General features: G+C 28.3%; 1 protein-coding gene across 2 annotated transcripts; it reads right to left on the bottom strand.

The window, feature by feature from the left end:
• Nucleotides 1-198: 198 nt before the first annotated feature.
• On the bottom strand, nucleotides 199-11,155 carry LOC107449440 (translocase of inner mitochondrial membrane 23). 2 transcript variants are annotated; one of them, XM_016064957.2, is made up of 7 exons: nucleotides 10,946-11,155; nucleotides 6,876-6,943; nucleotides 5,133-5,226; nucleotides 4,268-4,355; nucleotides 3,831-3,889; nucleotides 3,631-3,741; nucleotides 199-575 (listed from the first exon to the last, which is right to left on the bottom strand). In XM_016064957.2, the coding sequence occupies exons 1-7, from the start codon at nucleotides 11,004-11,006 to the stop codon at nucleotides 466-468; spliced, it is 591 nt and encodes a 196-aa protein (XP_015920443.1). In that variant the 5' UTR covers nucleotides 11,007-11,155; the 3' UTR covers nucleotides 199-465. The 2 variants fall into 2 exon arrangements, with proteins under 2 accessions (XP_015920443.1, XP_071035839.1); XM_071179738.1 differs by lacking the exon at nucleotides 199-575 and adding an exon at nucleotides 3,159-3,220 and having other exon boundaries at nucleotides 10,946-11,153.
• Between the last annotated feature and the right edge of the window lie 544 nt (nucleotides 11,156-11,699).

Below are 11,699 nucleotides of genomic sequence, written 5' to 3'. Positions count from 1 at the left end.
TCGTCACCTAAACACTTTTAAAAGTATTAAACATTTCTCTTTAAAGAATAGCAATGATTAATTTTCAATTGCCCTGATAAGAGCTTTACTGATACACAGACATCAAGTAGAATGTGTTAAACACATTTATAAACCTTTACATTTCTAATGTTCTGATAAGAATATTTTAATACAAAAGTGTTATGTTTGAGAAATAACTTGAATAAAACTACCTTTTAATAACCATCAGCTATTTTATAATACAAATATACATAACTGCAAAGAATATTGCATAAAACAGCTATTTTAAATTTAGAAGGAAAAGCTTTAAATATGTTAACATAAAAAGTCCAGTTGAAATAAATATTGAATGTAAATCTCTGGGGGAAATGAGGATGAAATAAACATATCTTCTACAGTCTTCAATGATCTACATGATTTAAATTCATTGTTCATAGAAGGCAAACATACCAATTTTATAAGTTTTCATACTATGTTCAACATTTGCTTTATTCTGTCTTTACTCGTCCATAAACAATATATTGATGTCAGTCCTAAGCCAATTGCTCCACCAATGCCACATCTTTTTAGTCCAGCTAAAATATAAATTAGAGTTGACACATATTTAAAAAAATTATGCTCTTCTATTAATTTTTTACATGAACAAAAACATATAATAATTTACTATAATATGTATATTAGGAGGTTCAGTCCTCTACTTGCTTTGCTCACTAATCCCCATAAATGCTATTCAATTGACAATATTGACACAGAATTGGTTTATGATTCTACAGTGATTTAGTTCAAACCTAATTATTTTGCTCTGTGACCATTACATCTTTGTTCAAATCATTAATAAATACAAGGAACTAAAAACATAATAGACAAGTTCTAAGTTGAAATTTTAATTTTTTTATGTGCAAGAAATATTTAATTTATCATTAGTTTACTATCCCAAATTATCTCGAGCAAATGAAAAAAGTTAAATGTTAGTCTTAGTATATGTTCACAATCTGAAAAAATCACCTGCATTAATTTCAGTTACGCTCGAGAAACACCATTTTTTTACTAATTTTTTGTAAATTCATCTACCATCATATATAGAATTGTACAAAACACGTCTGCAGTCCCACAATCAGCAAAACTCCTAAACAAATATTGGCAAACTTCCAATCACAGCCGATTATTGTTATTTTTTGTTTTTCTTCTGGGCGAATAAAAACTTGATAAAACCAGGGTATCCGCGCACCTGGAAAGTCATGAATTTAGGTATTGAACAAAATTTGTCATGATTTTAACTATTTTTTTTTAAAAGAAAGTCATTGATTTAGGTCGCTGAAAAATCTAATTTCTAAAATGGAATTTGAAAATGGTGTTCCGAATATCTGAATTTGTAATAAAATTCCCACTCACAGTCATATTTTATTAAAATATAAAATGTTTTTATTGTGTTCTTTAAAAGTTACAGTGTTGTTTCAAAAAATAAAATAAAAAACATCATTTCTAGAGCGAATTATGATTTAAACTTCTGTGATTTCAGAATTAGTGTTATTATTATTTTTTCATTTTATCAATTTAAAATTCTAGCTGAAGCAAGCCAGTCATTGGCGAATTTTTTTAAATTCCGAAATGAGAACAGAAAAATCAGGATTATTTCTTTCCTTTCAGATGAACAAGAAAAGTGTCTTTATAATATAATTCTGCAGAAAAAAATTTTGCTTTTGTATTTTTTCCAGCTATTTTATTGCTTCAACTCTTTCTTTACTCTGTTTTTTTAAATTTAAAATCTTTAAATGTGACAATGCAGAGTATAACAGTTTTGGTTATACCTATTATTTCAATTTATGTTATTATAATGCTTTTTTAAATTTCTTGTGTTTTTGTCAGAGAAAAGAGTAACTTCGTTAAGTCATGAAAAATTCTAGGAATTAGTCATGAATTTGAAAATCTAAAATGTTGCAGATACCCTGTAAAACAAAAAGTATTGACGAATTCTGCCATGCAGGAGTTAACTCCGGATAATAAATATTTGCAATATATACATACCCGAGTTAACTCGGGATAATCAGGGAAGCGGTTAATATTTGTAAAACAGTTTATGAGTTGCATCATTCTATATATGTTATTAAAAAGGAAGTTATGTAACAGTGTAGCATTTTCAGAAGAGCTGCCTGCTCTTTGATGCACCCTTTTTGTAAAAAGGCAGCCATCCCTTAAAAACACTGTCGTTTTATTCATATTCCATTTTTTTTTAAATAATAAATAAATAATTCACGGTTTAAATAATTACACTGGCAAAATTATCTGAGTTAATATGTTTAATTCTAATTTTTTTTTTTTTTTTTTTAACAAAAGTGAATCTTTACATTTTCATTTTTTCTGTTTAAATTATAGAAAAAAGCTGAAATGTGGTTTTAAGAAGAAAAAAAATTATTAAATATTTATGTACAGTGATTCTTTAAGCATGCCTTTATTTTTTAAACTACAAATTTTTCTCGCATTTTGATGATGAGGGAAGATTGAAATGCACACATAAAATATTATAAGAAGGTAAATTAAAAATTATTGAGGATCAAATTCAGTTATTACATAATTAACATTTTGATAAATTTTTACAGTGTTAAGTGAGAGCCTTTTTCGGTGTAGGAGAGCACTGCTTTTTTTTATTCCCTAAGGAGAACTCTGTATGTAATAAATTAATGAGATTTCTTTATATAAGTAAAAAAAAAAAAAAACACTTTAATTTTGAATAATAATCAAAAATCTATTATAATAATAACAAAGAATATTAAGTATAACGTGAAAATACCTTTGAATAAAGAATTAAGTAAAAAAGTACCATGACAATCTAATGACAACCAAAGAAATTTAGTTCTTTGTTAAATATATATATGTATAAACATATATTTAGAATTCTGATAGTTCACCAATTACTTTGACAATTGTTAAGCTATCATTTTTAATAATAAAAAAACTTTTTAAACTGAAATACCCGTAAATATATAAGAGAATAAATAATAATCATAACCTGTGTGTGTGCACAGTCTAGATTAGTTAATGCTGAGATTAACACTTCCCTTCTTGCTCCTGTCTAAATGACATGGTGAAGTTCAACCCTTTATTTTTTTGTGCCCTTGATATTCTGGACTACTATTTTCCGTGTTTAATGACCCACACCCCTGGTAAGCATTTTTTTAAATGAAAAAAAAAAAGACTGATTCCTGAAATTGTTTTAGTCCAGGTAACATATTACATGCACTTAGCTTTATATAAGTCTAAATTGATTTCTTCAAAATTTTGTGACCATTAGGAAGTTAATCCAATATAGCATGACTACTGTTTTTTATCCTTATAATGCATTGTTTATTTTTTTAAAAATCATACTTGTACATCAAAATCGCATTTATTATAAGAAAGAAAAGATTGAATTTGGAATTAACCAAAAAATAGGGCAAATGTTTATATTATACATAAAATTGAACATTAGTATCAATAGGAAATTATACAAAATTTAATATTAGTTAGAATTAAAAAGAGTTGACTGTATTAGAAAAGTTAAATAATGCTATTACAAGATCTAGAGCAACTTGTGTGTTAAAAAAATAGAAGTAGTACATTTAAACAATGAATAAAATGATATATAAACATTACCTGATGATTTATACAGTAACCCTGTGCAAGCTCCAGCAGCAATAGTATTTATTTCATCATCAACACCTCTCACAAAAGAGAATAATACTCCAAAACCACTGTACATAACAGCTACAATGATAATATTATATAAGCATAGTAAAATAAATAATAACAAAATTTAATTCTAGCATTTTAGAATGAAAAATCTGGGGACTTACCAACAACTCCTAAAGTATTTGCAGTACCTGCACCACGTTTTGTTATGTGATTTAATAATCTGAAATAAAAATAATAATAAATCTTTTTAAAAATAAGTAGACTCAACATATTACTTAAATCAAATATATTTGTAGATTAGCAAAAGTACATACAAATAGTCTGGTGAAATATGTATGGACTATTAATTTTCATTTATAAGTGCTTTGGACCAATGACTAATTTTTCTTAATATTTATACCTGGTGCAATCAATATTTAACTAGAAAAAGAAACTATTTTACTTCTTAATAGAAACTCTTTCTAAAACTCAAAAAAGTGACTCTTGGAAAATCTAAAAACATATGTCAAGTGCTTGCATAGTTATTTGTTAAGACAATATAGTTTAATATACACAATTACGAATAGTGCCACTAAAAAACTTTTTAAAAAATACGCACTGGGTTCTTTTAATGCTAGCTATCTGATTTGAAGCAGCCATTTGTTTATAACCTCCATAAAAACCTTGTGCCCCTCCTAGAAAAGCACCTAAAAGAAAAAATTAAAATACCTTGAACAAAATATATAAATAGTAAAACTAAATGTATTATAGTGTGACAAAGGTGAGAAAATTAGGTTACTGTTAATTTCTCATTCATTATTGCATATAATATAGTATGATTTTCTAAGAGGTAAAATGGAAGTATGGTAGGTATTTTATTCACTCCCACAAGAGATGTGCAATGGACTATTGTCGACAAGAGGCAAAGTGTAAGGTCACCAAGCTCGGGAACTGTTCAATACCGAAGATTCAGAAGCAATTCTGCTAGACTAAAGCTTTTACACATTTAAGTAGTATAATAAAAAAAAGTTACTTTAACTTAGCAGAACAATAAAGTGATGAAGTCACACTCAAATTTTCTGCTCTCCCTGTTACTGATACTCATAAAAATTACCAGGTGGCAGGTTTTGGCATCATGGATGTAAGTATTGTAGTTAATCCCAAGGGTCACAATTTTAGGAATATATCCTCCCATAAATAACTATTGAAATAAGTAGGATCAAAGCTGATGATCAACAAAAAATGTTTTATTATAAATACTGAAACAATAATGTCAAGATTATTTTCTCCTAATAAGAAATTAGAAAAATACACATTCCCTCAAAAAAAATTATGCTATAACATTCATCTCAAAGTTTTTGTATTTTTTAACATTGACAAGTTCTCATGGATAAATGTGAGATTCTAGAAATAATATGCTATACTTGTTGCCTCAACCTTTTACTTTATGTATCAATATATAAAACACTAAAAATAAAAACTACCTGTCATCACTGCTCCACCTATTTGAGAGAAAGCAAGTTCAAATCTTCCTCGTTGTCTTGATGCACCCTCAGGAAAAATCCATTCTGGACCACCCTATAACATAAAATAACAGTCATCATATTAGCTAATCATTGGAAATGTTCACTACTTTTTTAAAAATAAAAAAAAAACATCCATTTCTATTCATCTAAGCAACATTTTTATACATTGCCAATACAATACATAGCAAAATTTTAATGTAGAATTACTGCTAATTTTTGATGATTTTTAGAAAAGAAAAGAGACAATGCAAACTGCTTTGTAAAAAAATAAGGATTTAAGCAATAAAACACCAGACTATATTACTATTGTGTATTGTAAATTACATTTTTTTATCTTTAATTTACTTAATTTATACTTCTTTTAAAAATGCATTAAAGTCAAAAACCCAGTTAATATTAAATTCTTAAAGACAATCGCAGATATCCTTAGTCTTTTAGGGATAGCAAATTGACTTAGTAAAATCGTTCTTCTTTGGCAAATCTGTCTGTGATTATTGGACATCACAATCAGCACAGAAAGCATGCTTTCATCAGTTGCAACTTTTGAAAATTAGAGCAAGCTTGTTGAAGAGAAAAAAAATTAAACATTTTGCCCAATAGGTGGTACCAAAGAAATGCAGATTGGGTTTAGGGCCAGATAATATTAGAATCAACTCCCTAATTTCACAATATGATTTCCAATAATTTTTTTTTATTTTTGAAAAAAATCAGTCTTAATTTTAAAATAAATTTATTTTTAATTACAAATGCATAGTTAAATTCAAATTCAGCAAGTTCCATTAACATATTTGTCAAGCCAGGAAATGATTTGCCTTTATTGTAAACGTTACAGCACCTAAACTTATATAAATATTAATTTTAAAATTCATCTGTCAAAAAATCATGTTGTGGCAAATTTATAATAAGTTAAGGTGATTTAAAACATTACATTTCTTTTGTTAATGTTTTAAAACGCCTTAACTTACAAAAATGATAATCGCTAATTACAAAGTTAACAAGCCAAAAAACAAATCGCTGCAAATTTGTAACAACAATTGTAGTTATTTATGTTTTGAAGGATGATGATGTCTATGATGCTTTTCTTTTATTTTTTTATCCAGGTTTTTATTTGGCAGAATTGCAATTAAGTATTAATATTAAAAATCTCTGCCCCTTGCTCGTGAATTTTCTAAACTACCATACTAGAGTTCACTTGAGACCACTTCACTATTCGTCCTTACTTCATTTTTCATTTGAAATTATTTAAAATTAAGTTCAGAAAAAAATAAATTACTTCACTGCACAGACAATTATAAATTCAGGCGATTGGAAGCACAGCAACACTTGTAGGCCTATAATTCTCTCATAAATACTTAAAATGTACAAACATTTATGAAAAAGGAAGGAAAAATGGGGATAAAAATTATAATAAGAAAGTAGATAAATAAGGATGTATTATTGCAAAATTAAAACAAAAGTATAGGATGAAACAATGAGTAAACTATCCAATAAATAGAGCATAAAATTCTTATATCCTAAATGTCTGTAAATCTCGTGAAAACAATCGTAAGTTTCAAAGTTTAGAGACAAGACAGGGACAAATTTAAGGATCTTACACTAGAAAAACCTATGTAAATCTGATACTCTCTTAAATGTTTACATTATATTTCAGTTTTGCAAAAGTTTTCAGTGGATACATGCAAAATGAAAAATAATACTAACTTGACTTAAATAGGCTGGATCAACATTTAAGTATGGTGATAGACTAGCATTATTTGAACCTGCTCCATCTAAAAAGAAAAAATCAATAACATTATTAGATTCATAACAAAATTTAAGACAGAATGTCAATAAAATAGAACACTTTTTGACATAAATTTTGAAAAAAAATATTAACTTAAAAAGAAAAGTCTAGAATAGTAAAAATTAACTAGTCAGCAATTGAGCACAAATAAATTATCAATATAATCATATAAACTATATAATAAAATAATTATAGGTAAACTACTCGTTTGTATGTTAAATAAATCTATAAAGATAGTTTACCAAAATCATATTTAAACATTTATTTAGCTCATAAATCTTTGAACTATCCCCAATATCTTTAAGAGAGCTTTCACTGAGATAGAAGATGAGTAAAAAGAAGTGAGTCGGAATTTCAAAATGTCTTATCAGTTTTGCAGAGACCTGTAAAATTCAAAATGTCTTATCAGTTTTGAGTGCATAAATATACATTGCTGCCACAGGTACAGTAACAAGAAGCTATAAAAAATTCCTATATGAGGTTCAATAAATAGCCAACCCCGGACAGTCATCTAATTAATAATGGGTCGTCGGTGGTTGCGCATAGCCTTAGAGTTCAAGTTTCCTAGTCATATATTTAGGTCAGACTGGATGTCAGATAACTGGTTTAAAGATCTTCGACTTGATTTCCCAAGTAAGAAGAGTATTCTTGAATATGATATTTAAGTAAAATCATTTGTTTAAATTTTGTAGCCAGGAGTTTATTTCCTCTGAAATATTGTTAGTATATCATTGTGAACCAAGGTAGGTGAATTTTGAAACTCTTTCAACCTTATATAATAGTTATCTACTGCAAACACTGATAAAATAGTGGTAGACTTTTTCATCAATAACAAGACTCATTTGTTAATTTTACTAGATGACTAGTAAATTAAATTAAAGCAGTTCGACTTCTACTCAAAATGACGGTATTATCAGAAAACGCACAAAGCTGAATGGTCTCTAAGATAACAGAGCCTCCTGAATCTAATTGGAGGATATTGGACTAAATGCCAGAATAAAAAATAATGGTGATAAAAATTCTCTTATCTGACATAGATTTAATAAATTTGTTATTTCCAATGCAATGGGCGAAAGAAAACTAAACTAAATTAATTTACTCAGAACAGATATCCAATTTTCCTAATATAATTTATATTATATCAATTAAAACTATAATAAAAATGTTGCCTTTAACACAAATTTTCAAAATGTTTGAAGGAAAATGAATCACAATAAAAAGATATAAAACTTTTTCAAGAAACTTTATACCCATATATTTTTTAAATCACCATATTTTTTAAAACATTATGCATTAATATCACAATACAGCCATGAGGAAAAGGATAAATGTATTTCAAACTGTTCTTCATCTTTGTAAGGAAAAGTATACCAACAAATTGAAATAGCTGCATATTTTAATAGAAATTGAAAATGTAACAGTCAGAAAATTGGAAGCAGAAATTGCATAGAGCATTGAATTTTCTATGCTGATGACTATACACCATAAAATTTAAAAAAAAAAAAAAGAGAGATAGAGAGAGAAGGCAAATTTGTGGTCATTGAGGACAAAATAACTCAAAGCTACCCATAGATAAGCATAAATCAATAGATATATATACAGTTAAACCTGTTTATCTCGAACCTCTTTATCACGAATTTCTAAATTTACTGTCTAAAATCAATGTATTTTCCATGTTTATGTCGAATTTTTTTTTTCAAAACCTCCATTGCAATAAAATTTGGATTTAATGTTGACCTTAATTGTGAAGATTTTTACAAGTGGACAACTGCCTGGCAACATGCAGAACATTGATAGATGCAGAAATCCCAGAGATAATGTCAAAGGAATATCAGATGAAGAGGAAGAAGCTGAAGATCATATTGATGAATCAAAAATGAATGCAAAAGAAGTAGAAAAAGCTGTAGAATTCTTATAAACTACTCTTGAATCCCAGTAAAATGTTGGCTATGAGGAATTTGCAATCTTTCTGACCTCAAAAGAATAATCGAAACAAACAAGATTATACGTAAAAATATCATAAACATTTTTTTCAGAGTGAAATGTATGTTTAAAAACTGTTATGTCAATAGATGTATGTGGCATAATTAGTTTATAATGTATGTGGTATCATTAAAAATGTCTATATTTTTCTACTAAAAATTTCTTAATTAAATTTAATTTTTTTTAAGTACCTGTATAACTCGAAACCTCTTTATCTCGAATTTTTCGCCATTCCCGTTAAAATCGAAATAAACAGGTTCGACTGTATATATAAAAGCAAGTCCTTTGACGCCATGGTAATTCTAGTTGAGTATGAACACGTACTGACACACAAATATCATCAAAATTAAATTGCAAATACCTCACTTAATTTTTATTTGCACACAAACATAGCTTTTACAGGAGATACATAAATATAATAACCAGTTCACGACAACTATCATCACCAAAATCATTTTAAACTTGCAAAAATTTAAAAATAAATACAGTACACTCTCGATTATCCGTGCACGGATTATCCGGTTTGTGGATTATCCGTGCTCATTCCGGAGTCACAAAAAATATAAAGAGAAACATTTTCAGAATTGAGAAACTTTGATTCATGAAGTTATAACACTACAAAATTTCTGGAAGCAATATTCGTTATTGGATTACAGTATATGGAATATCAGCAGCATGGTCAAGGGTAAAATCGTCTATGTTATCACGATCTTGGAGAGAGATCATACCGCTTGATGAACAATCTTCTTCAGATGTTCAAGAAAAATATGATAACAGTATTTTCGAACAAGCGAAAGGAATCTAAGGTTTCGAAATTCTTGATGAAGAAAATTTAGAAGATTGGTTTCCAGTATTTGACAGATGAAGAGATCGTTATGTTGTTAAATCAAATAGTGATGATAGTAACTGATGCAGAAGATGTAGTAAATGAATGAAATACAATTTCTCATTTTGCTGCTCTGTGTATTAGATTATATGGGAGGATTTGATTACGGTGACATTACTGCGGTTCATAAAATATGTGTATCGTTAAATGGCGAAGACGCATTACACATTTTTTTAAAAGGAAAATTCCTAGTTTGATGTTTTACAGCATGCAAATGTGAGTAATTTTATATTTTTTGTACTGATATTGATTTTTTCTTTAATAAAAGGAGTTTTCGGATTATCCGTGTTTTTCGATTGTCCGTGCGACCTGTCCCGGTGATTAGCCCGGATAATCAGGAGTGCACTGTATGTAGATGTTTGTCAAGAAGTGGCTACAAGTTAAATCTTTCAGGCTAGTCCCCTTCTATTATTTATTTTTTTAAGTCATCGAAGCTTGGCGATTATTTTGGCGTAGATACCCACAAGGAAATCTTATTGTTTTATAAATCTCTCATCAATTTGTTCAATGTAAAACAACTTGGCAATAAACAACAAACTCCATCCTTAGCAAATATAAATAGACTCCAAACTTGGTTCAAACTACATTTAAAAGGCAAATAAACTAACTTAGTTTTACATTAACATTTATCATCAGGGTTCTGTCCAAGGCAAATTTACTACCGTTTAGCGGTACCTTCACAAATTTAACTTTAGGAAAAACAGTAGAATAGTTTCCCAAAATACTCTTTCTTAAAATTTTATTTTTTTCTCTCGTAAGAAACGATAAATCCCTATTTTTACCATATTTTTGTGTTTATTTTTTAATATAATTTTTAATTTTAACAAATTATGTCTAAATTTTCACAAAATAGGTACCTCTCAAAAAAACCTAGACAGACCCCTGATCATTATTATAAAGATTATTGTCTAAAAGATACCGGTAAAGACAACTTAAAGCATGCGCTAAACTATGCATTGACCTTTAGATTATGTATGAACTGAATTAAATATAATTAAACCTAAGAACAATTCCCTTGTACAAAAATACAAACAAAGAAATCGAAAAATTATTACATGCTTTGAAAAAAGGTTATTTAAAACTAAATTGCGCATTTAATTAAACACTGTAAATATTTACATTGCATCATCCCAGGATCCATTGGAGGAAAAATATTTAAATAACCACTTTGACGATCCATGATTTTGTAATTTATTAATTGTAAAAAGTTTAATTATTGAAAATTTTGATGAAAAAATAACAAATTATTTGTTATTATAATTCATAACACCATACTACTGAGAGACAGACGACAGCAACAGCAGCACATGTAAAAGGAATGTTGCCAAAAAAAACTTATAAAACTCAATTCGTAGACAATAATTTAGCGCCCGGAAATCCCTAAGCCATTCACACTGGATTGTAAAATTCTGTGGTTGAGAATTCGAAGATGCGTACGAAAACTGCTGGATTCCCGTCTCCAAATTCAGGAACTGGATTTTTACATAGCCAGTGAGAATTGTTTTTAAGCAGAGTCATTTCTCAATGTACAGTCCAAAGAGTGTGGTACAGTCACTAGAAAAGATTCCTCAACAGAAATTTTTCACAAACGTGAAGCAACCCACTTCAGTTTTCAGAATATTATTTTAAATAATCACAGAAGAAAAATGATATATATTTCCACTTGCATCCGCAATTTATGACAAATGCGTTGATAGTGCACCTGCGTGATTCTGGTTTTTGTAATTTATTTACGGAAGCGTCTTTGAGAATAATCAGAAGACATGCCATAACAATTTTGATCCTCTTCAGAGGGTATGCACTCCCTCTTCAGTAACGCGACTAGCTGCGAGTGATTTTATGGTTGAACAGTTTCACGAGGACCAGTACCGCA

The sequence above is a fragment of the Parasteatoda tepidariorum genome, chromosome 4 (genome assembly GCF_043381705.1).
Source record: "Parasteatoda tepidariorum isolate YZ-2023 chromosome 4, CAS_Ptep_4.0, whole genome shotgun sequence".
Taxonomy (NCBI): domain Eukaryota; kingdom Metazoa; phylum Arthropoda; class Arachnida; order Araneae; family Theridiidae; genus Parasteatoda; species Parasteatoda tepidariorum.
This window is presented reverse-complemented; position numbering and strand designations above follow the sequence as displayed.

Excerpts from the sequence above, each read along its gene's own strand:
- LOC107449440 (XM_016064957.2), bottom strand. The coding sequence starts at position 11,006 with ATGGATCGTCAAAGTGGTTATTTAAATATTTTTCCTCCAATGGATCCT. Across the intron at positions 5,227-6,875 it reads ATCCAGCCTATTTAAGTCAA|GGTGGTCCAGAATGGATTTT; the intron begins GTTAGTATTATT and ends TTTATGTTATAG. Across the intron at positions 576-3,630 it reads GTTACTGTATAAATCATCAG|CTGGACTAAAAAGATGTGGC; the intron begins GTAATGTTTATA and ends TTTATATTTTAG.